Source organism: Vicia villosa, linkage group LG2 (assembly GCF_029867415.1).
Source record: "Vicia villosa cultivar HV-30 ecotype Madison, WI linkage group LG2, Vvil1.0, whole genome shotgun sequence".
Classification (NCBI taxonomy): domain Eukaryota; kingdom Viridiplantae; phylum Streptophyta; class Magnoliopsida; order Fabales; family Fabaceae; genus Vicia; species Vicia villosa.
In genome coordinates this window covers 180598667-180620283 of record NC_081181.1, presented here as the reverse complement: position 1 = coordinate 180620283, position 21617 = coordinate 180598667, and the positions used below count along the sequence as shown (strand labels likewise).

At 34.2% G+C, this 21617-nt stretch overlaps 1 protein-coding gene across 1 annotated transcript; it reads left to right on the top strand.

Moving 5' to 3' along the window:
- The first annotated feature begins 14561 nt into the window (after positions 1–14561).
- On the top strand, positions 14562–17591 carry LOC131653152 (protein IQ-DOMAIN 23-like). Its single transcript, XM_058923231.1, has 4 exons — positions 14562–15194; positions 16196–16393; positions 16689–16757; positions 16916–17591. Exons 1-4 carry the CDS (start codon positions 14790–14792, stop codon positions 17525–17527), a joined length of 1284 nt encoding a protein of 427 aa, XP_058779214.1. The 5' UTR covers positions 14562–14789; the 3' UTR covers positions 17528–17591.
- The last annotated feature ends 4026 nt before the right edge of the window (positions 17592–21617 follow it).

Genomic DNA, 21617 nt, shown 5'->3' with positions numbered 1-21617 from the left:
GGATTGAAGTTAATTGAACCAGTGATAAGTCGGTAACCGAATCAGTAGAATTGTCGTTTTAGCTTATTTACGTAATCACTTGTTTTAATCACTTTTCACTCTGTTATTATTAAATTGATCCTAAACCAAAACCCCCATTAATCGTTTCAGTAATTAGTTAATAAGAATAAGAATCCTTGAGAGACGATATCCGAGTTGTCGTTACCGTTACTACAGTTTTTACAAAACACTCGTTTTTGATCCGCGCGCGACAGCGGATCAAATTGGCGCCGTTGCCGGGGATTCTTGTTGTTATTAACTAATATTAGGCATAGTGTTGTTGCTAGGGATTTTTTTTGTGTTGTGTTTGTTGATTTTCAGGGTTGCAATTCTGGTTGGTGTACAGTGATAAGTTTTCCAGCCTATCAGGTAAGTTTGAAAGCTACTATTTCGAATCGTTCCGAATATTTTCCACAAATCCAGAAATAAATCAATGAAGAGTACTCTTTTAGAATAAAATTCTAAAGGAATTTGACCCTCAAAATCGCAAATTCGTTGTTTTTCTATTTTTTATGAATTATTTACTGTTTTCATAGTGTCGAAAAATTCCAAAAAAATTCTCAAAATTTTTATTTGTCTTCATTAGATTAAATTTCGTGCTTTTGTATTTTTTTGAATTTATTTTAATCATATTTGTTTTTTCGTGTCAAAAAAAAATGGGAGACTCATTGGATCAGTTGGCTTATCTTATTAATTTGATGGAAGCAAGAGAACATCAATCGTGCTATCAAAATCATATTCCACTTGCGATTTGCAATATTTGTTCTTTAAATTTTCATGGTAATGATGCATGTCCTATGTTGTTAGATACTAATTTTTATGGTGAGGCCCAAATGGTAGGTGATCTTCAAGGACAATACTCATACATTGAAGAGCACCCTATTTGGCCATATCAACAATTTCAACAAAATGCATCATTGAAAGCTGACACACAATCATATTTGGAAGAAATTATCAAGCAAATGGCTGAAAATAATAAGCGAATGACTGAAAATAATTTGCAATTTCAACAACATATGCAATCTATGTTTCCAGTTAAAAAAGTCCAAGGTGAACAAATAATCTCAAGTGTCCATCAAATTCAAGAGAACGTGATGTTTCATGATGATGTACAACCTGTTGCATCATTAGAGTTAACACGATGTGATACCAGCCTTTATGAATTTCCAGGTGAGCCCATTAAAACCGTGTTTGTTTCATATGATGAACTCATAGTAAGAAACAAAAATTCAAGTGAATGCATGAAAGAGATTATGCCACAAAATTTCTTGAAATCTGATTTGGATGAATTATATACTTCTCTTGAAGTGGATAACTCTCTTGAAATTTTTGCTTGTGAATGTGGTGTTTGTAATGTTTGTCTTGAGATTAGTGCAGCCATTTTAGGTGAAGATAGTTTGGTGCTGACAACCACTTGTGCAGAAATTCTAGCAAATTCAACAACTCTTGAATTTGACAAAAAAAATGTGGATTTTTGTCATAAGCAATCATTGTCCATAGCAGAATTTTTTTTGGTGGAAACTCTAATTAAGCCAAACAACATGGAGTTATCTTTCACCATTTGTGCATCTCTTCCACCTATTTTATCTGACTCACAAGCTAAATGTAGATTTTCTATTTTTCATACTTTTGTTATTGCAGGTTTACCATATGTGCAGACTATTCCTCCTAAGCCACCAGATTTTTTACTAACATCCAAGTTCACTTGCTATTTACTTTTTCCTATTTCATGTGTTCGTAGTGCAGAAAGGCCTCCACCAAAACCACCAGACATGAAAGCTACATTCCACTTTAACCCCTCGGGCGTGTTCTTTCCTTTCTCTCACTCTTATTTTATATTTATGTCCTTTAATTGAGGGCAATGCTTAGTTTAAGTGTGGGGGAGGGAATCATTTATTTTATTTCTTTTTGTTCTTTGTTTTGTTTTCATTCAAAAAAAATTGCATTTTTGTTGAAAGTTTTAGACTATAGATTAATTTGAGGTTGGTTTGCGGACACTTGGGAAAAATTCACAAGATCGGTATCATTCTAACACTGCAAGTCTCCTGCATATGGAAATTGATTTGAATTTTTTATTATGTTTTAGCCTTAAATTCTCATTCTCTGACAGCTCTTGAGTAATTTATTTCAGCAGTCGGCACCATTTCTCACACACTTTACGCAAGGAAGCCGATGAATATAAGTGAGTGTTCAAAAAAAAAATAGAAAAAGAAAAAAGGAATGCACCTTCTAAGTTTGGTGACCCTCACCCGGTCACTTAACCCAACGGTTGTGGAACCTTCAAAAGTTGAAAATAAGACTCTTTGTTAGTTGGTTCAACGGTTTCTGGTGCTGAACTTGGTAGGGAGGATTACGGTCCGATCCCCCACAACTAGTACTGAGTAAACAATGGGTTATGCCACGTAAGTACCAGAACCCCATGCAGAAAAGGATCAGAGTCACTAATCGGTCGTCTTGCTATAATTGTGTGGAGATAACGGGCTTAATGTGATTGCGCTTGAATGAAAAAGAGCAAAAAGGATGAGTAAGTTAGGCTGTGGTATAATAATATGATTTGAATTGGTTTGTGTATTTAGGAGACTTATGTCTGCACAATTGTGGATTAGTGTTCTTACGATATCCTTAGTGTGCGAGATTAGTACCTATTGATGCAACCTTAACCGAAGGAAAGTTTGTAGCCTAGAATAAGTAGATGTTGTTGTGTGTTTCTTTGTTTTGATTTTATTTTATCTTTTTAAATTTTTTTGCTCAGAGTGCAAAAGTTCAAGTGTGGGGGAATTTGATCAGTGCATTTTGATGCACATTCCTCTATGTTTTTACTTAGGCATTTCCATGGTTTGTTTTGTTTATTTTTATATTTTATGATGTTTTTATAATTTAGTTTATTTGTGCCTTTATTTGATTTTCGCACTTTATTTTCAGCATTAGCAGTCTGCACTAAAATGATCATAACTGGAGATCCAGGAATCAGATCAACGCGTTCTAATAATCGTAGGAAAGTTAAGAGAAAGATCTACAATTCTCGTGCTGGAGTCGAAGTCAGATTCGGAACTCATATTTTCCAGAATTGTGTTTGAAGTTGCAGCAATAGTTTTTTATTTAGTTTTGGATCGTTAGTTTTGGGTCTGGGTTATGTCTGTTTGACCCAGTTGGGTTATGACCCGAATTCTTGCTTCTCTCTAGTACCTAGGTCTGGCCGTCGTGTTTAATATCACTTTTTACTTTTCACCAAATAATTTTGAAAGCTTTGTACGAATGATGAGGAACTAATCCCCGAAGGCAATTTCTGCTGGTTACGGTTTCCAATACTTTGAGGTTTTTAATCTTTAATTCAATTTCTTTTCCCTTTTGATATTAATCTATATGTCTTGTTTGCTTAATTCGAGTTGTATAGAATATTATTGATTTATACCGATTGATTTATGTTCCTTGACTTTTATCGTACTTTATCGTTGCTTAATCGTTAAAGTGTGTATGTTAGAATCACGTTTGCTTAATTCGTGATTGTGCTTAATCCGTTTGTTTATTCGAAAAATAGGAATGAAATCTCATAATATCAATTTCGCTTGTTAATTGGTATTGTAATCGGTAGGGGAATAGATTCCGCTTAGGGGATTGAAGTTAATTGAACCAGTGATAAGTCGGTAACCGAATCAGTAGAATTGTCGTTTTAGCTTATTTACGTAATCACTTATTTTAATCACTTTTTCACTCTGTTATTATTAAATTGATCCTAAACAAAAACCCCCATTAATCATTTCAGTAATTAGTTAATAAGAATAAGAATCCTTGAGAGACGATATTCGAGTTGTCGTTATCGTTACTACAGTTTTTACAAAACATTCGTTTTTGATCCGCGCGCGACAGCGGATCACTTGCATCTATTTCATTAGCCTATCCAAATATTCCATTGTGAGCACAAATAGCAAGGGGGAGATTGGATCCCCTTGTCAAGACCTCTCCTTGCCTGCATGATATCTGAAGTGTGACCATTGACATTAAATTCGTAAGACACATTAGTAGCTGCAATTTTATCCACTGTGTAAATAGATGAGGCATCCCTATTCCTTGCCTGCACTTTTTCATATGACACAAGGAGCTCTTCAATCAGAAAGGAAACACCTTTTTCTACCTCTCGATCAGAAAATATTCTTTGTTGGAAATGAAAGGTTCAAAACCATGCTCCCTTCTTTTCTTCTAAAATTCAAATCGTTTTTCAGAAGATCTTCGTATTTTGTGTTTTGTATCTCAGACTAAGTAGAGGAAGCAAGAGATTCTACGGGTTAGAAAAGATCTGAAAGAAATAAATCTTTCGCCAAATTCAATGACGTACTTCGCTGTAGATTTCTAAGACAAGGTATCATTATTGATTAATTGCGATGTTGTTATAATACTTAGTTTCGGCGTCATGCTTTTGAATTTCCTGTTGACGTTGGAATTTTGGTGTACGTAGTGAGATTTAAGGAAATGAGGAGAATGATTGGTTCTTCGTCATCTTCAAGTCAACAACGACTTTGCTTACGTGTTTGGTAAAAGCATTTCCAGTCATAACTGAATTTTAATACTCATTGGTATGCGTATATTTCATGATTTGTAACTAGAATGACGGTTGCCTTTTTAGATTAAGGTAAAGCTTTTATGCATGTCAAGCTATTAAACCTTTCGGAATAATAAGAAATCAAATGCTTTGAAGCGCATATATAGAAACAAACATGGACACCACGACATTGACATGTTGACACCAATAATAATTGACACGACACTAAAACATCGACACCAGTAATATTTTGAAAAAATGGATAAACAAAATATAATGCCAAGTTTCGGCATTTGTGTCCGACACTGATAGAGGAGTTATTTAGAATTAAGCACCGAAAAATACTGTAATTAAATTTCAATTATTAAATTAGATTCATTGTAATTGAAGCTTATTGTGAATATTACTAATATCGTAGTAGTTTTTGTCCTGGGATTGCTCTCATATTCAAGGCTCTATTGTAGTTTAACTTTTATACCATTTGGTTTAGCATGTAATTTCATTTGTACAAATCATATTTTCAAGTGCATATCAATTGCTAATGATGGTGTAGTGACGCGACTGCTTCTCCCTTTTAACAAATTGAACTCTACATCTCATTAAAAATGGTGGGTATAACCACTTATTGCTATAACAGAGAGCAGTTGATTTTATGTACTTCTTTATAGTATTATTTACATATATTTAGGTACATAGTATCTAGACTAATCGGAGTAAGTATTATAAATATTCTCGACTATACTTTCTCTAATAACATCAACATTTATCTATAGTGATACTATCGTAATTTTTTTTTAATGACAGGTTTGTTACGACGTTATGAATATCGCCTTTGATGCTGTTTTGAGGTTCAGTGAATTAATTGAAACAATATTTTGTCAACCTTCTCATGTATTTTGTAGAGTAAGGGTGTTACATTATTCACTCAAATGGTTCACCATAATGTCAGTTGCTTCTCTTGCATGAAAATGGCGTAGTTATTGTCAGTTCAGATGATAATGTTGGCATTCTATATCCAGAGAAGACCATTCTAATTCACTTTTAAGGGGAAAATTTTTTTAAAGCCTTGGCTACCTTTGATCATAATAAAACTCAACAAGAAGCATTGCACCACTTTCAGATTTTATTGAACAACAGAAAAAAAGGTGTACTTCAGATAGGTGTAAAGGTTATTGAATTAGATGAAGATTGGATACATAAATTAAGGTCTGTTTCTTTTGATCCTGCACATTTAGAAGGAAATTCAAGAGAGTGACTGTTGACAATTTCCAATTGCCATGTGTTTTGCAATGACCATAAATAAGAGCCAAGTTCAATCTCTTTCTCAAGTCGGTTTGTATTTACAACGCCTTGTATTCACTCATGGTTAATTCTATGGGGCTATTTCAAGGGTAAAGTCTAGAAAAAGATTGAAGATTCTTATTTTATATTGTGACAGTGCTACTGCATTAGTTTTAGTGAGTGGAGAGATAACATTGAATCTTGGTCTAAAAGTTATTGTGAAAATCAGGGGATATGCTGATGCTGCTCCAGTACTTTCAAACTTTTATATATATATATATATATATATATATATATATATATATATATATATATATATATATATATATATATATATATATATATATATATATATAGGACTAAGAGTAATAAAAAAAGGAAAAAAAGCTATGTTATAGTGTAAGTTTTTATTAGATAATTCCAAGTAATTAATCATGGACATTTTTACTGTTATGCTGATGCTCTTATGTTAGAGATTGATGTTTATAAACAAACTTATTTCCAACAGTACCAAGCTTTCCCATTCCTAAAGCTATTTCCAATGCTATGTTGGATGTTTTAGAAATTTATTTGTATGATATTAATGAAGCCTTTTGTGTAGGATTAAATTTGTGCCTAACTTTGAATTGTAGTGATAGTTGTGTCAAATTTATTCTGGTGTCAAGTTAAATTATTTGTATTGCTATTATATGATTCTTTCACCTCTTATTTTTTGGTTAAATTTGTATCTTTTGTCTCTTTCAAATCAGAAACTTCTTGGACCACAAAATACCTATTAAAGTTTTCGGATGGTGGATCAGTTTGGTTTAATGATAATTTTGATTTGAACTATTTTGATATTTTGATATTGCACCAGTGGAGGATTTCTCCTTGTCAGATCGTAATTTGTTAGTCCCAAGTGTTAATTCGGATGCCAATAGCATTGGAGTTGGATATTGTAGTAATGGAGGCTTAATGCCTAGACATAATTTTGGCTGATAGTGTCAAATAATTGAGTAAGTTGTGGTTTTGTTGTTGTCCTAGGTGTTTTGTTGTAAAGGGGGCCGCTTATCTATTTTCTTTGGTCTTGTGAGGTTGATATAGTCATATGGTGCAAGAATCCTAAGGCGTGCTTGAAAATTTTGAGAATTGAGATTATCGGTGTCTGATGAGTTTTTGTGCTGTTTGTTTAGGCATTTCTTGAACAGGTTATGGTTGTGTTTGGTGATCGAATTGAGTTAGCTAGTGGTGTGGATTGTAAATGATTTGATTCTTAGGATTGTTACTCATTTCCTTAAGTTTTATTTGTTTTATCGACTTAGATTAGGCGTGGAAGTATTGCAGTATTAAGATTCCTAGGCTGCAGTCGGGCGATACCATGGTCTGGAGTTAATAAGGTGTTCGAGGTTGTTGTTAATCGATGTATCTTTTTGGGTTTGCGATATATTCTTTTCTATTTTGAAGCTTCTGCAAAGTCCAATTTTATATCAGTTTTAGTTATATGTCTTATGGCATTGGCAAGTGAATTGTTAGAGTGGGGGATTGTAGTGTCATGTAAGATGTATTGTGGAATTCACCTGATGTATTTGGCATTTTTTATGCCTTTGTTTTTAGTTTTAATTTAATTAGAGAATTATAATAATTACAATACTATTGTGTAATATTAATTAAGCAGTTGAAACCATCTTCAATTTTTTTCCCATCTAATCAGTAACCAACCTACTTTATATATATATATATATATATATATATATATATATATATATATATATATATATATATATATATATATATATATATATATATATATATATATATATATATATTGTGTATACAATCACCAATATTCGGTAGCAGGATCGTCTCAAATAATTTGAAACTGTATTCTAATTTTAAAAGTACGTGTTTAATAATATATATTTATTAAATTTTTTAGTTTAATTTTTGTTCAAAAATATTTTAAATCTATTAATTTAGTTATATATATTTAATCATAATAATTTAGTTAAAAACAATATTAATATTAATAAAATTTTAATATAATTATAAAGTAACACTATCCATTCCATGGTTGTTTAAATCCATGGTTTACTATTAATATTATAAAATATGACAGCTTTGAAAAAAAATACATACGTTAGTTATGGGCTCAAACACATAACATACTAGTTCAACTTACAGCTAACACCGATGCGTCACTTGTTTCTTTCGATTTTTTCAGATTTCGGAGAAACATCTCCGAAAACATTAATTTACGGGGTGTTTTCGGAGATGCATCTCCGAAAATACGATTTTCATATTTTTGGGTGATTTCGGAGATGAATCTCCGAAATATGCAGCAAGATATTTTTTTTGTTTTCTAAACAATAGTTAGTCTCGTATTTTAAATTAAACGACAATGCTTGCATTAAATAGTGCTTGATATAAACTAAATATAACACGCAAATTGGAATAAAATACTAACATTATATATACAATTAATAATTTATGTAAATGTCAAAGAATACAACCCGAATATAAAAAAGTCAACAATGAAAAATAAATAAGTAACTGCTACTGAGTATGTCTAACCGTAACTCCCTGGGACCTCCTCTGCCTCGTATATGCCGCCGCACCGGACGCGTCACCGACGATCCTCTCCATGATGGCAACTGCCTCTGGACCGCCGTGCTCGATGATACCTCGGTCCAATGCGTCCCGCCCAAGCATCTCTATCCGCTGGCATATCGGCAGGAGATCAGTGGCATGGTCATCCTCGGCCTGCTGGTTCTCTAAGATCTCCTCGTGTGCTGGCCTAGGTGGATCTCCGGGAGCGTCGGGTGTCGTCAGAGGATGTGACACCCGATAGAACCATGTCACGTACCCCTCTACACAATGCCACTCCTGGGTGGCCTGCATACGCCGATACTCCTCAGGCACGGTGATACTCTGTAAAAAGCCTGTCACCCTCCTGCTCGGACTCCGCCGCCGCCACCAAGTGGTTATCATACAACTCTCTCAAGCTGGAGAACTGGATATGGGCCTCACTCGTCGTCTCGCACTCATAATCAGCCATGTTTGGGTCATACCCAGAAAGTCGATCATCCACTCAATCGCCTCAACCCTCTGTATCCGGGAATGGTGCAGCAGCCTCCCTCTGATCAGCAGGTGGAGCAGACACTGGACATCGTGCAAGATGATCGTCAACTCCCTAACAAGAAAGTGGAAAGGAGACGTCTCCTTGTGCCACCGCTCCATGAAAGCCCCCTGCATGTGGTGGCTGATAGTGGTATATCCGGTCATGCACAACCCGCCGAGCCCTGAACCAGCTACCACATCATTAAACCACTAGGCCTCTGGTTTAAACAGATCAAAAATATTCTGCGTGTGGTTCACGGATTTTATCGTCGGTCTTTCTTGTAACAACAAAAACAAAAACAAAAAAGGTTGTTAGTTAGACCGTTAGGAGAAAGTGGAATAAAAAACTAAATAAAATACGGTTAAATTATAAAGTGTAATTAAGAAAAATACCTCTCCCTCCCAGACACGTCGAGCGACGTGGTTGTGGTAATAAATCAGCAAGGAAGTGTCCCTAGGCCCTCCCGGGTAGCCCTCCTCCTCCCATGCGGAGGGTCAGCATCAGGTATCTCCTCATCCTCGTGTCTCACCTCCTCCTCATCCTCCTGTACATCCTCTTGATGGAAAAAAGACACCCGAGCCAGCCGACTCCTCGATCCAGATGAGGAACCAGCCTCATCCATCTGGACGGGTACTCGACCCCGTCCCCTTGTTGATGCCAACTGTGAGGCCCGCTCGCGTCGAGGCGATGCGGTCTGGGTGTCCCTACCCTATCGGAGTCGTGCGGAATTTCCTGACATTTTCTTAATAAAATTGAAACAGGTTAGAAGGCGAAACAATCAAGAAAATAAAAAAAAACAATTATAAGTCCAGTTCGGAAGTACATTTCCGAAACTGGTCTGAGAGGTGTTTTTGCAAATGCACTTCCGAAAACACATGCGTCTCCATTTTTGCAGAAACTCCATTTCTTCCCCTAAATGCTTCAAAATCAGATTTTTCCTATCTAAACAACCTCAGAGACTAATAATATCTTAACCCTATATCATTTTCTTAATTTCTAACAACCCTAATATGAATTTCAATGCTACAATTTAAGTTTGTGAGAACTTACAAATTGGAAGCTTTGAATGTAGCCTTTGAGTAGTCTTTGAAGGTTGTAGAGCAACTTTAGAGAGTCAAGTTTGTGTAGTAGGAACTAGAAATGAGGAGATTTTTGAAACTTTTTGAGTTTTTAGGGTAAAATGAAAATGGGGGAGGATGTTTTGTTTAAACTGTAAAACACATGTGTTTTCGGAGATGCATCTCCGAAATCACGTTTTTGGAATTGCATCTCCGAAAACACGTTTTTTTACTAAAAAAAATAATTTCGGAGATGCATCTCCGAAATCACCCTTTTTTTATGACTTCGGAGATGCATCTCCTAAATATAGGGGCATTTTAGGAATTTCGCGCGGGTCTCTAAGAAGGTTGGGGTGGATAAAGAAATTGTCAAATTTATTTTATAACTTTGAAAGTCCAATTCAAAAATATGAGGCCTAATTTTTATGAAACTCTGGGTTATGGACTTGTTTGTCCCGGCCTAAGACCGGCCCTAATAACTACCATATTAATGATTAATGTACACAACTTTTGTTTTAAAAAAAAGGATTTTTGAACAATAATTAATAAAAATAAATATGCAAATTAAAATATAAAATTTCTTTAAATATAAATAAATGTGCTGTATGTAAAATTGTCATAAAATTATATTGTCCAATATAAAATATTGAAGAATTATAGTATAGTACGTTATTGAATAAAAAACCATGAACATTAACTATGTTTATTTTGTTTTTAATAATGGTGCTAAAAAAAATCCTAACTAAAAAACCATAAGCATTAACTATGTTTATTTTATTTGTAATAACCTCCTTTATTTTGGTGGGTTTTGAGAAATTTTTTGAAGGAAATTTGAAATTTTTGTATTTCTCAAATTTATTTACGAAATGGCCTAGAATTTCAGTTCAGTAAATGTAAAGTTAGAAAAAACAAAAAAGCTACATAAAAATAACATTTTTACTTCATAAATCACAAATTATAAAAGTATTTTAAATATGGTAACCGATTTTAATTTCCGTCTATTAGTTTGCATTGAATGCCCACCTATGTGTGGCAGCTCTTTTTCTTATATTGGCAGTATTTTAATTCATTTGTTTCAATCTTTGTCAAAAAAAAAAAAAAATCATTTGCTTCAATAAAAAGACCTTGTTTTTTATATGTGCGAAAAATGTTTTTTTTTTTTTTATAATAAAAGCCCATATAATAAAAAGAAAACCAATATAAGATAGGAATCAAATTTTCAAAAAATATAGATGGACAGACCCCAAACCGTAAAAATGATAGATGGACAGACCCCAAACCGTAAGTAAACCCCAAGCCATAAGTAGAAAATGAATCTGAAACAAGATAAATCCGTTCTATTATTTACAAAATCTTTTCTCAAAATTAGACGCGTGGATTCAAAAATGGTTAGAGATGTCACATTTAAACCTAGATTAGCCAAAGTGTATGCATAAGTATTCTCTTCCTTGAAGATGTGAGAAAAATAATGATGCTTAAGAGCAACAAAATTGATACCAATGTTCCATCAGCTCCTTACTTGTCATGGAACAAGAGAATGCTTGGTGTAGGCTTGAATAACGAGCTTTGAATCATATTCAATCCATAAGTATTCCCAACCTCTTTGCATTGTGATTTCCATGGCCAAAATAACTGCTTCGAATTCTGCAAGAGTAGACGATCGCCGCTGAACTGGAGTAGCAAAAGCCAACAACAAATTTCCATGATATCCTGTAAAAAAAATCCCACCACAACCAGTTATAATGGAGCTCTTGATGAAAGCCCCATCACAATTACATTTCACCCACCTGAGAGGATCAAGTTACCAAAAGAATTCAAGAATTTGAGGTGCATTAGGGGGTAGACTTTGATGTTGAAAACTTTAAGGATCTGGAACTCATATATGGAAGAAGAAGAAGAAGAAGAAGAAGAAGAAGAAGAAGAAGAAGAAGAAGAAGAAGAAGAAGAAGAAGAAGAAGAGAGTGTAGTTATGTTATTTCATGTAAGGTAGACATGACTTTTGATTTTGTTGATGGTGAAAACTGTATTAGGTTCATGGTTCTTAAATCTTGCTCAATTTCTAGCTTTCCGAAGAAAGTATATGATGTAGATGATGATAAATCTAAGTACCAATGTACATTGAGCGGACCTGTTAAAGGAGCAGAAAGTCCACCAGTCATATAGAGATGTAGGATGGATGAATATATAAATTGACACTAAAAAAATAAGTGTGTGGTGGTTTCTTCCTGATTTTTGCAAGGCTACACGTGGAAGGGTAAATCAAGCACATAAGCTTCAACTTCTCGTCAATAGGCATTTTAACCATCACAAGCTTCCAGGTTACCAAAGACTTGGAAGGAGGAATGTCTTTGGTCCATATTGACTTGGCCCAAAATTGAGACAGAAATGGTTTTAAAAATCTAAGCCTCCTTAAGAGACAGGTCACTAGTAAGAGATAAAGGCCATATAATTTTATCATCTTGATTAAGATTCACCACTACAAAACGTGAATGCAACAATGCCAAAGTCACCACGATCGTTCAAAGTACCGTGGTAAGATCACTAAACTTAGGCGTTGACATTTTGTTTTTATTTTTTAAATAAAAATTGCTTGAATATAATCACGTTTGAAAAACAAAACCCTAATAATATAATCACCCTTTCATTGGTTAGAACCTCAGGGCCTTCAAATATTTTATTTTTTTAAGGTTTAGGCGCACCTTTTTCTTTTTTATTTACTTTTAAATAAAAAGTAAATTGGATAGCACTACAGTTGGTTTACTCAACTGTCGTGACATATTTATTAAGTTTAATTTTTTAAAAAAAATTTAAAAAGATATGTTAACGGTTTGTCTTAGAAATTGTAATGATAGGTTTTACTTATATAAAAGTGAAGTCATCAAGCTTCAGAGTCCTCACTCTCAAATAGAAACCCTAACATCTTTTGTTCCACTTGGAGCGAATTCGTAATCATTTGTTGTACGTTATTCCATTCTTATTCAAGCTTATGGGTAACTCGTCCTCAAATGCTTCTTCAAATTAAAAGGTAATGATTTTTACATTATGAAAATTGTTTCTGTATTTTATTCAAACTAAATCTTAGGGTTTTTCTCTCTTCCACATGTTAAAGTTGTTGTTTTCGAATCTGATTATCTTTTATGTTTTTACTTGCGGTTTATTCTTCCAAAATGTATACTATGTTGCTAAGGAGAAACCGTACAAGAAGTATAAAGCTATTGTGTAATCTTCATCCGCCTTGTATACACATATGTTGATATTTTTTTCATAAATATTCATACATATTGTATGTCGTTGTTATTGTTGTGTTTTTGCCGTATGTTGTTATGTTGTTATTGTTGTTATGTTGTTGTTATATTGTCATGTTGTTGTGTTGTTATTGTTACAAGAACGTAACATTTCTAAGTCGCAAAAAGAATGCTTCTTGTAACTTAGCAATGTTTTGTTTTTGTCAAACTTACAACATTAATTTCTCATACACACACATACATTATATACATATCATACGTATAAAGTTTGAAATTAATCTCTCATCAAAGATTTACACCATGAGTTACACTCGTTCAATAACTTCACATCGGATAATTCTTTTCTAAAATCAACCGTTGAATTGAAACATATTATCATAGAGATCATACGTATAAAGTTTGAAATTAGTCTATAATAATTTACTATGTCATCAAGATACACAAAGATTAACGTCAAAATAGACTTTTATATAACATTAATTTTGATGTAATTCGATGACATAATAAATCATTATAGATTAATCTCATTGGTTTATCAAAAAATTATAAAGTATTTAAATTGGTTTATCAAAACATGCTAAATAAAAATTAGAACGTAAAATAAAAATCATTTTAAATTTATGATAACTTAAATACATTAATAATAAATCAAAATAATTTAGTAAAAATATTATACTCTTTCTTTTATGAATTTTATTTTTATAATCACTTAATTAGTATGAAATGATCCATTATGATTAGGGGTGAGAATAGGCCAAGCCGACCTACAGAGGCCAATGGCCTAGCCTATATAAGGTTAGGCCAGATCAGACTTATTTAACAAAAAGGTCAGACTTAGGTTTTTTTAAAAGTCTATTTAATAAAATAGATCAGACTTAAGTTATTAAAAAAAATATATGAAATCTTATAGGTCGGCCTATATTTTCATGTATATTAAATATAGGCTAAATAAATCGGCCTATATTTACATGTATATTAGGAAAAAGGCTTAATAAACAAGCCTATATATACGCATATATATTAGAACAAATGTTAAATAGGTCGGCATATATATACATATATAGGACGACTTATAAGGTTTATTAATAATATAGATTAATTGAAAACCATAACGAAAAATCGATTTTTAAATAGACTTTTAGGTCTGGCCATACTTTTAAAAATGTCAGGCCAGACAAAAAAAAAAAGAATCTATTATAGGCCGCATGTCTTTCAAGTTTATCATAAGCTACACCCGGACCTTATATAACCTAATCTAAGCTTTGTTTATTATGATTTTAAAACGGAAATCGTAATAAAATTTATTGAGAAAATGAAAACTTTAGCTACTCATTCATTCTATTTATTTTAGCAAGAGCGAGTGGTGAAGAGAGACATTGAATAGTGCATCGTGACAATAAATAATAAAGGAACATATTCCAAGGAATTACTCACAAACTCCAAACTCCTCAATTTAAGTGTTTCAAACTTCTTCAATCTTCCATTCCATTCTTTTTTCCACCCTTCTCTCTCCCAATGATTTGAACATCACAATGGGTTTCCTCCGGCGACTTTTCGGCGGCAAAAAACACCACAATCCTCCGCCGGAAACCACCGCAAAAAAAGACAAGAAAACCTGGACCTTAGCCAAAAACTCCAGAAGAGACAAAACCAACTCACTCTCGTTGAATAACCACAAAAATACTGACTCTTCCGCTTCTCTTTCCGAAAACTATGATGCCAATAAACATGCAATTGCTGTAGCCGCCGCTACCGCCGCCGTAGCCGAAGCTGCACTCGCCGCCGCTCATGCTGCCGCCGAGGTTGTCAGACTGACGAGTAACACCGATTCCGAACATTCTGCGGTTACACCAAAAACTCCGAAGACTGGCCGGAGACGCTCGCCGGCGGAAGTTGATGCCGCCGTGAAGTTACAGTCGGCGTTCCGAGGTTACTTGGTAAGTAAAACAATTTTTATTATATTTTCATTTTAAAATTTGTTTATAATTATATATTAATCTAAAAAAATATTTAAATATAAATTTATAATATTGTAAAATAGTCAAAAAAAAAGAAAGTATAATATCGAAAAGTACCAAAAATATTAAAGAACGTGAAAACGGGTAATTTAATTTTGTGTAAAAATATAATGGTTCACGTGTTTGGTGAATTATGATAGTTTCCTTTCCGGGACCAGAGAGTTATGTCTATTTGTACCAAAAAAAACAACACAAAAAATGAAATAACACAGCGACAGAACATCATCAAGCATGTTTTAGATAATGGTCCAAAGTGTTATAGGTTATTAGGGTTCCCTATTAATCAATGTAATTTGTGGGTAGCTACTGATTTTGTTGTTGGTAGGGCATGAATATTTGTGGTGCATTGATATGTACTAAACTTGTATTCTTGGGATTCAAATTTGATGGCCGTTAAAATAGCTTGCATTCACGCATTCAAGTATATCTGATCGTCCGATCGGATCGGATAAGATTGAACGATTCTGATTTAAAATAAGTAATTTTAAGAAAATTAAAATTGTTTTGTGTGAGTCGTGCGGTCAAGATCAAATGATTAATATCATCTTGACAGCCCAAATGAATGAAAACTCCGACTGCAAAAGTTTCAAAGTATTCTTGGTGGGGAAGCATAGGAAGCTTCAATGCATATAAAGTAGCCTAGATAATGGATGGCTTTTTCACAATGAATTTGTGTTTGCTAATGATTACATTCATAAGTTTTTTCAACTACATTTTCTCCCTTTATGACTTTTTCCCTTTTAATAATTCTATACCTTTTCAATCTTCCATACTTATTTGTTCCCTATCTTTTACTTTTATTCTAGGCTTAATTAATTTCAAGTTTTAATAACACTTTCATTTTAGAGAGTACCATAATTAAAATGTTATCTGAATTTTTTTTTTCAATTTTCACTAACATTTTTATATAATTTTGAAAGGCAAGGAGGGCATTAAGAGCACTTAAAGCATTGGTGAAATTGCAAGCTTTGGTGAGAGGTCACATTGTAAGAAAGCAAACTGCGGATATGCTAAGACGAATGCAAACATTGGTGCGACTTCAGTCGCGTGCACGCGCAAGTCGCATGCACGTGTCTGATAGTATGCACTCTTTCAAGTCTTCACTTTCTCGAAATCCTGTAAGATCTCAAATATCTTCTATAAACTTATTTAATATAGCACCTAAATGCTATTTGACTTTTCAAAAAGCAATATTCTTTTATTAGTTGTCTTATTCTTATCTTAGTAAGTTGATGCTAACTTGTTAAAAAAGCTATGTGATGGTGTTTCACTTTCTTTTAACCTGTCATCTTTAAAAATGCCTTTCTCCCTATTTTTTTCTTTTCTCCATCATCTCACCAATAGTTGCAATTTGGAATCTCATGTTACATAACTTTACAACTTGTCATCTCATTTTACTTTGCATAATTGCAGGTCCCTGATGATTATGAGCACCGACTCCGTGTCTATAGGACGAAATTTGACGGATCCTCCATCCTCAAGGTATTCATGATTCATGCTCATAAATTTAACGGTATCTTAAATGTTGATACTTCAAATGCAAGCAATACAAGTTTGTTTTATTCTATGGTCTTGTAAATGATGGAACTGTAATTTGAATTTAACCAGCTTGGACTGAAATTTTCATTTTGTACTTGTAGAGATGTAGTTCCAATGCAAATTTTAGGGACATGAACTTAGAACGAGCCCGATTCGGTTCGAATTGGTTAGACGGTTGGATGGATGAAAACACATGGAGCCAAGCCGGAGACACTTCATCGAAAATCATACATCTTGATGATGAAAAGAGTGATAAAATTCTTGAAGTAGATACTTGGAAGCCACATTTGAAATCACACCATAGTACTAGCACATCTTTTCAACATCATCATTCATCTTGTGATTACAATAATGAGAATTTTACAGTACACGAGTCACCGTCGAAACGTTCGCTCAAACCTCACAGTTCAAGTCTCTCTTCTATGAAACATCAAAAAGATAAAGAAGAAGTAGCTTCATCACGAACGACCGATTATAGTCCTCAAGCGCTCTCAGCTTCTTCTAGACTCGAAAGTGGTTTGAGGAGAGGTCCTTTCACGCCAACTAAAAGTGAGTCTTCATGGAGTTTTTTCAATGGTTACTCTGGTTGTCCTAGTTATATGGCAAATACTCAATCTTCTAGGGCTAAGGTTAGGTCACAAAGTGCTCCAAGACAAAGGCTAGAGTTTGAGAGAAACAGTGTTTCAACTACAAGATCTATTCAAGGTCTTTGAGGTCACATTGCAAGTTTTATGAATGAAAAACAAAAAAGTATAAATATATTTTTAGTTCTTATAATCATTCTCGAATTTGGTTTTTAGTCATTTTACTAATTTTTTTGTCTCTACAAATTTCACATGTTTTTACTCTCGGAAGAGATACTAAAAACATACAGTTTTTAATTTGTCTAGACTAAAAATGAGTGTATAGAGACTAAAAACAAAAATGAAAAATGAAAATTTATAAGAACTATAAATATATTTAATCCTAAACAAATAACTTGATGTCACATTTGTTTTCTTCTGCTTTGTCTTCCAATGTATTAAAGTAGTTCTAAGGTGTAATTATTTAACATGTATTCGTTGACTCATGATTTTATTTGACTTTAGTTTTGTTATGTTCAAATATTACAACTCGTTTTAAGTGTTTTCTTTATTAATGATGTATATCCTGGATATTCATCCCGGGATAGGGTGATATAAGGACTTCACCCTGAAGCATTTCGTTCTTTTGGACTTCACGTTTAAGGGATTGTGTACGTCTTGGATATGTTGTTCCCAGAATTGAGCAATATAAGGACGACATCTTTAAGCGTTTTGACCCTTTGAGCCTCAGATTTGGAGGACTATGTACATCCTGAATATGCCAGTCTGGGATTGGGCGATATAAGACGTTGCCCTTTTGGACCTCACACTTGGGTGAAGTGTACATCTTGGATATGCCATCACGGGATTGAGCGGTATAATAACGTCACCTTTAAACGCTTCGCATCTTTGGACCTCATGCTTGGAGGACTGTGTACATCCCGAATATGCCATCTCGGGGTTGGGTGATATAAAGTCGTCACTCCGAATAGGGCTTAACACATGAGTGTCCCGCCCTACCTTAAATTATTGAAGCGCTCTTCATTTGACCCGGGGGCGAGAAATCATCACATTCATATAAGCCTTTATTAACAACTAAAGTTTGACGTCAATGTGTTCCCAAATTCTACGACCTAAAAAATCCGCATTGATGATCATTAATGAATATTTAAAATGTCTTAAACCCCTTCATCAAGAATATGGGTTATATAAACTGGATTCAGAGAGGAATAACAACTCAAATCAAATACATACAACTCATCCATCGTGACTATTTTATGGCTATGTTTGATCAACTTCAGAAGGATTATCTTATTGGTGTTCTTTACATAAACAAATGTTAATTTTTGAAATTCAAATTCATGAGAAGGTTTTTATTTAATAAACCATTGATAGTGAATTAAATTAAATATGATATGTAAACATAAAAAACTAAAGAAAAAGTGGCTATAAAATATTTTAGTAACAATTATAAGGGAAATGGAAGTTTAATGAATTTGTTTGTAAATGTATAAATTATAGTAATACTGATAATGTTTTAAAACACTCAAAAAAATTTTGTACTTGTATATTCGCAAAGAATACACTAGAGGTGATGCATGATTCACCAAAAGAGGAGTTGCTAGTCGTCCACCTATTGTTGTATGCGCTTGTTTATCATACACTAGCCTATTTCTTGGTTATATCGCTCATTTATTGAAATATTCACCCATTTATGAAGACGTCGAAATGATGTCTCTCCACCTAGTAGCAGTACTTGAAAGGAAGTAAACAAAGAGGTCGTGTTCTTCAATACTATTGGGAAAATAACTACTCATTTCCCACGCTTCTGAAGGAGAAAATGAAAGTTACTAATTTCATGCGTTCTGAGACTCAGGCTCAAGAGATTCTTATAAATACCTCAATCCTAAAGTTGAGAGAGACATTCAACTCATTATAAAAATGCCATATACAGAGTTTTTCATCATCTCTGCATGAGCTTGCACTAACACCACAACAATATTAAAACCCTCTAACAACCCTACACAATTAGGGGTTGTCATTTATTATACCTTTAACTAGTACAATTGGCGTCGACGTGAGGCCTAACTAAAATTGACCTGTGCCATTATTACTTTAGACGGTCAGATTTCTATTCACATCTTAAACCTTCAACCCCTTCATCCAATATGGTGAACAAGCAGGAAACAACTCTTTCCAACAACAGTATGGATTATGAGGACACCAGGGTAGAAATCATGTTGTCATGGATGACTTACATCATTAGAATTAGCCTTTGGAGGATAACGTCCTTCACATCTAGAAGCGGTAACAAGAGGTTGATCCTCTTGAGGAGACTAAAATCCTAGAACCCTAACATCTCTCTGATGAAATAGGGGAGCTCCATTGTCAAAGAACTTTAAGCCGCCATCGTTGGCCAAGTTTGATGGGCGTAGCGAACACTTCACCTCCATCAATACACAAATGATAATTATCGAAACCTCTGATTCCTTGAAATGCAAGCTTCTATTTGGAACCTTCAAAGATGCATCATTAAAGTGGTACATGAGCCTATCGCGACTTGTTATCACCAGCTACCAGGACATTGTAAAGAAATTGGTTCATCAGTTTGCAGCGAGTAGGCACAGAAAGATGTTTACCACCTTCCTGTTCAACATTCGCCAAGGGCCGAATGAATCTTTGAGGAGTGCCTCGCCCGCTTTAATGAGACAAATATCAAGGTCGTCCACTCGAACTAGGAGATATTTGTTGGAGTATTCCAAATTGGATTGAGGGCTGGACAATTTAACGAGTGCCTCGCTCAGAGACCGCCAATAACTTTGTGCTTCTTGAGAAAGCAGAAGAAAAAATGGAGTCACTATTTCTACAACCAGTACCATCACTATCAGAGCTAGTGGAACTCTCACAACTACCAAACATGCCTAGCTACACTAATTTGAAGTCAACAATCCCATCAGGATGTTTGGCATTCCTATAACAATAATTCCATATTGTTATATGCTCATTGCGAGTTGGAGGCTCTACTAGGCTGTTTATTTCGTCTAAATCCCTAATTATCTCAATAAATGAGAAAAAAGGATAAGATTGGGTAACAAACAAATGCACGAAAATAAGGGATTGAGAGCTTGAGAAAACTAGAAGGCAAGTATGCTCTTAAGGGATTCTGAGGGAGTTTTTAATAACTTTGAAGAAGAAGAAGATATGCAAAAAGGTAAAATGATTAGGGTTGAGTCCCTTTTATAGGAATTTAAAGGCTAGTAGTAGGGGCAATCTCTCCCTAGGATTCCTAACAGTGACAAAAGAATTATCATGTTTGTAACACGTGTGGGAGATTATGGCCACTTAGGCTTCACTGGGAAAAAATTCATATTTAATAGTGTGTGTGCACCTCAACTAATGTTTTGGTTTTTACCACAACTGACATTTGAGGATTCACCTCATTGACATATTGAGGTTACCCCGGGCTACACTTGAAGGACTTTCCTAGCTACACTTGAGGGACTGATCCTAGATACACCTGATGGATTCTCCCTAGACTATACTTGATAGACTCGTCCAAATAAGAGTAAAATAAACTAAATCACTTTTCCTTTTGCAAGTCCCCGTGCTTGAGGAATTGTGTACTAATATATTCACAAAGGATACACAAGCAACATGAGATTTACAAAAGGCGGAGTTGCTAACCTCCCTTATTGTTGTATGCATATGATTATCATAACACACGACCATTTCCTATTTATTTATCCTATGTATTGAAATAATCCCAACTATGAAGACTTGGGAATGACGTGATCCCACCCAACAATGGCATTGGAAGGGTAGTCAACAAAGAGGGCATGTTCCCAAATATTATGGGGGAAATAACTACCTATTTCCCACACTCATGAAGTGGTGGCATTTACTACTTTCTTGGATTCTATGACTAAGGCCCAAGAGTTTCCTATAAATACATCAACCCTAAAGTTGAGACAGACATTCAATTCACTCTAAAAAACACCATATATAGAGACTTTCACCATCCCCACGTGAGCTTTTTCTAACACAACAATAATCTTAAAATATTTTAATAGCCCTACACAATTATGGGTTGTCATTTATTCTACTTTTAGCAAGTACAAGTTTGTATCTAAAAATACAAAATAGTTCAGAAAAACATGTGGGATGATTCTTCGTGGTTAAAGGTCATGTGAAGTTGCATCTTCGGGTTTCGAACATGTTAAGCATGTTATTAGTTTCCTCC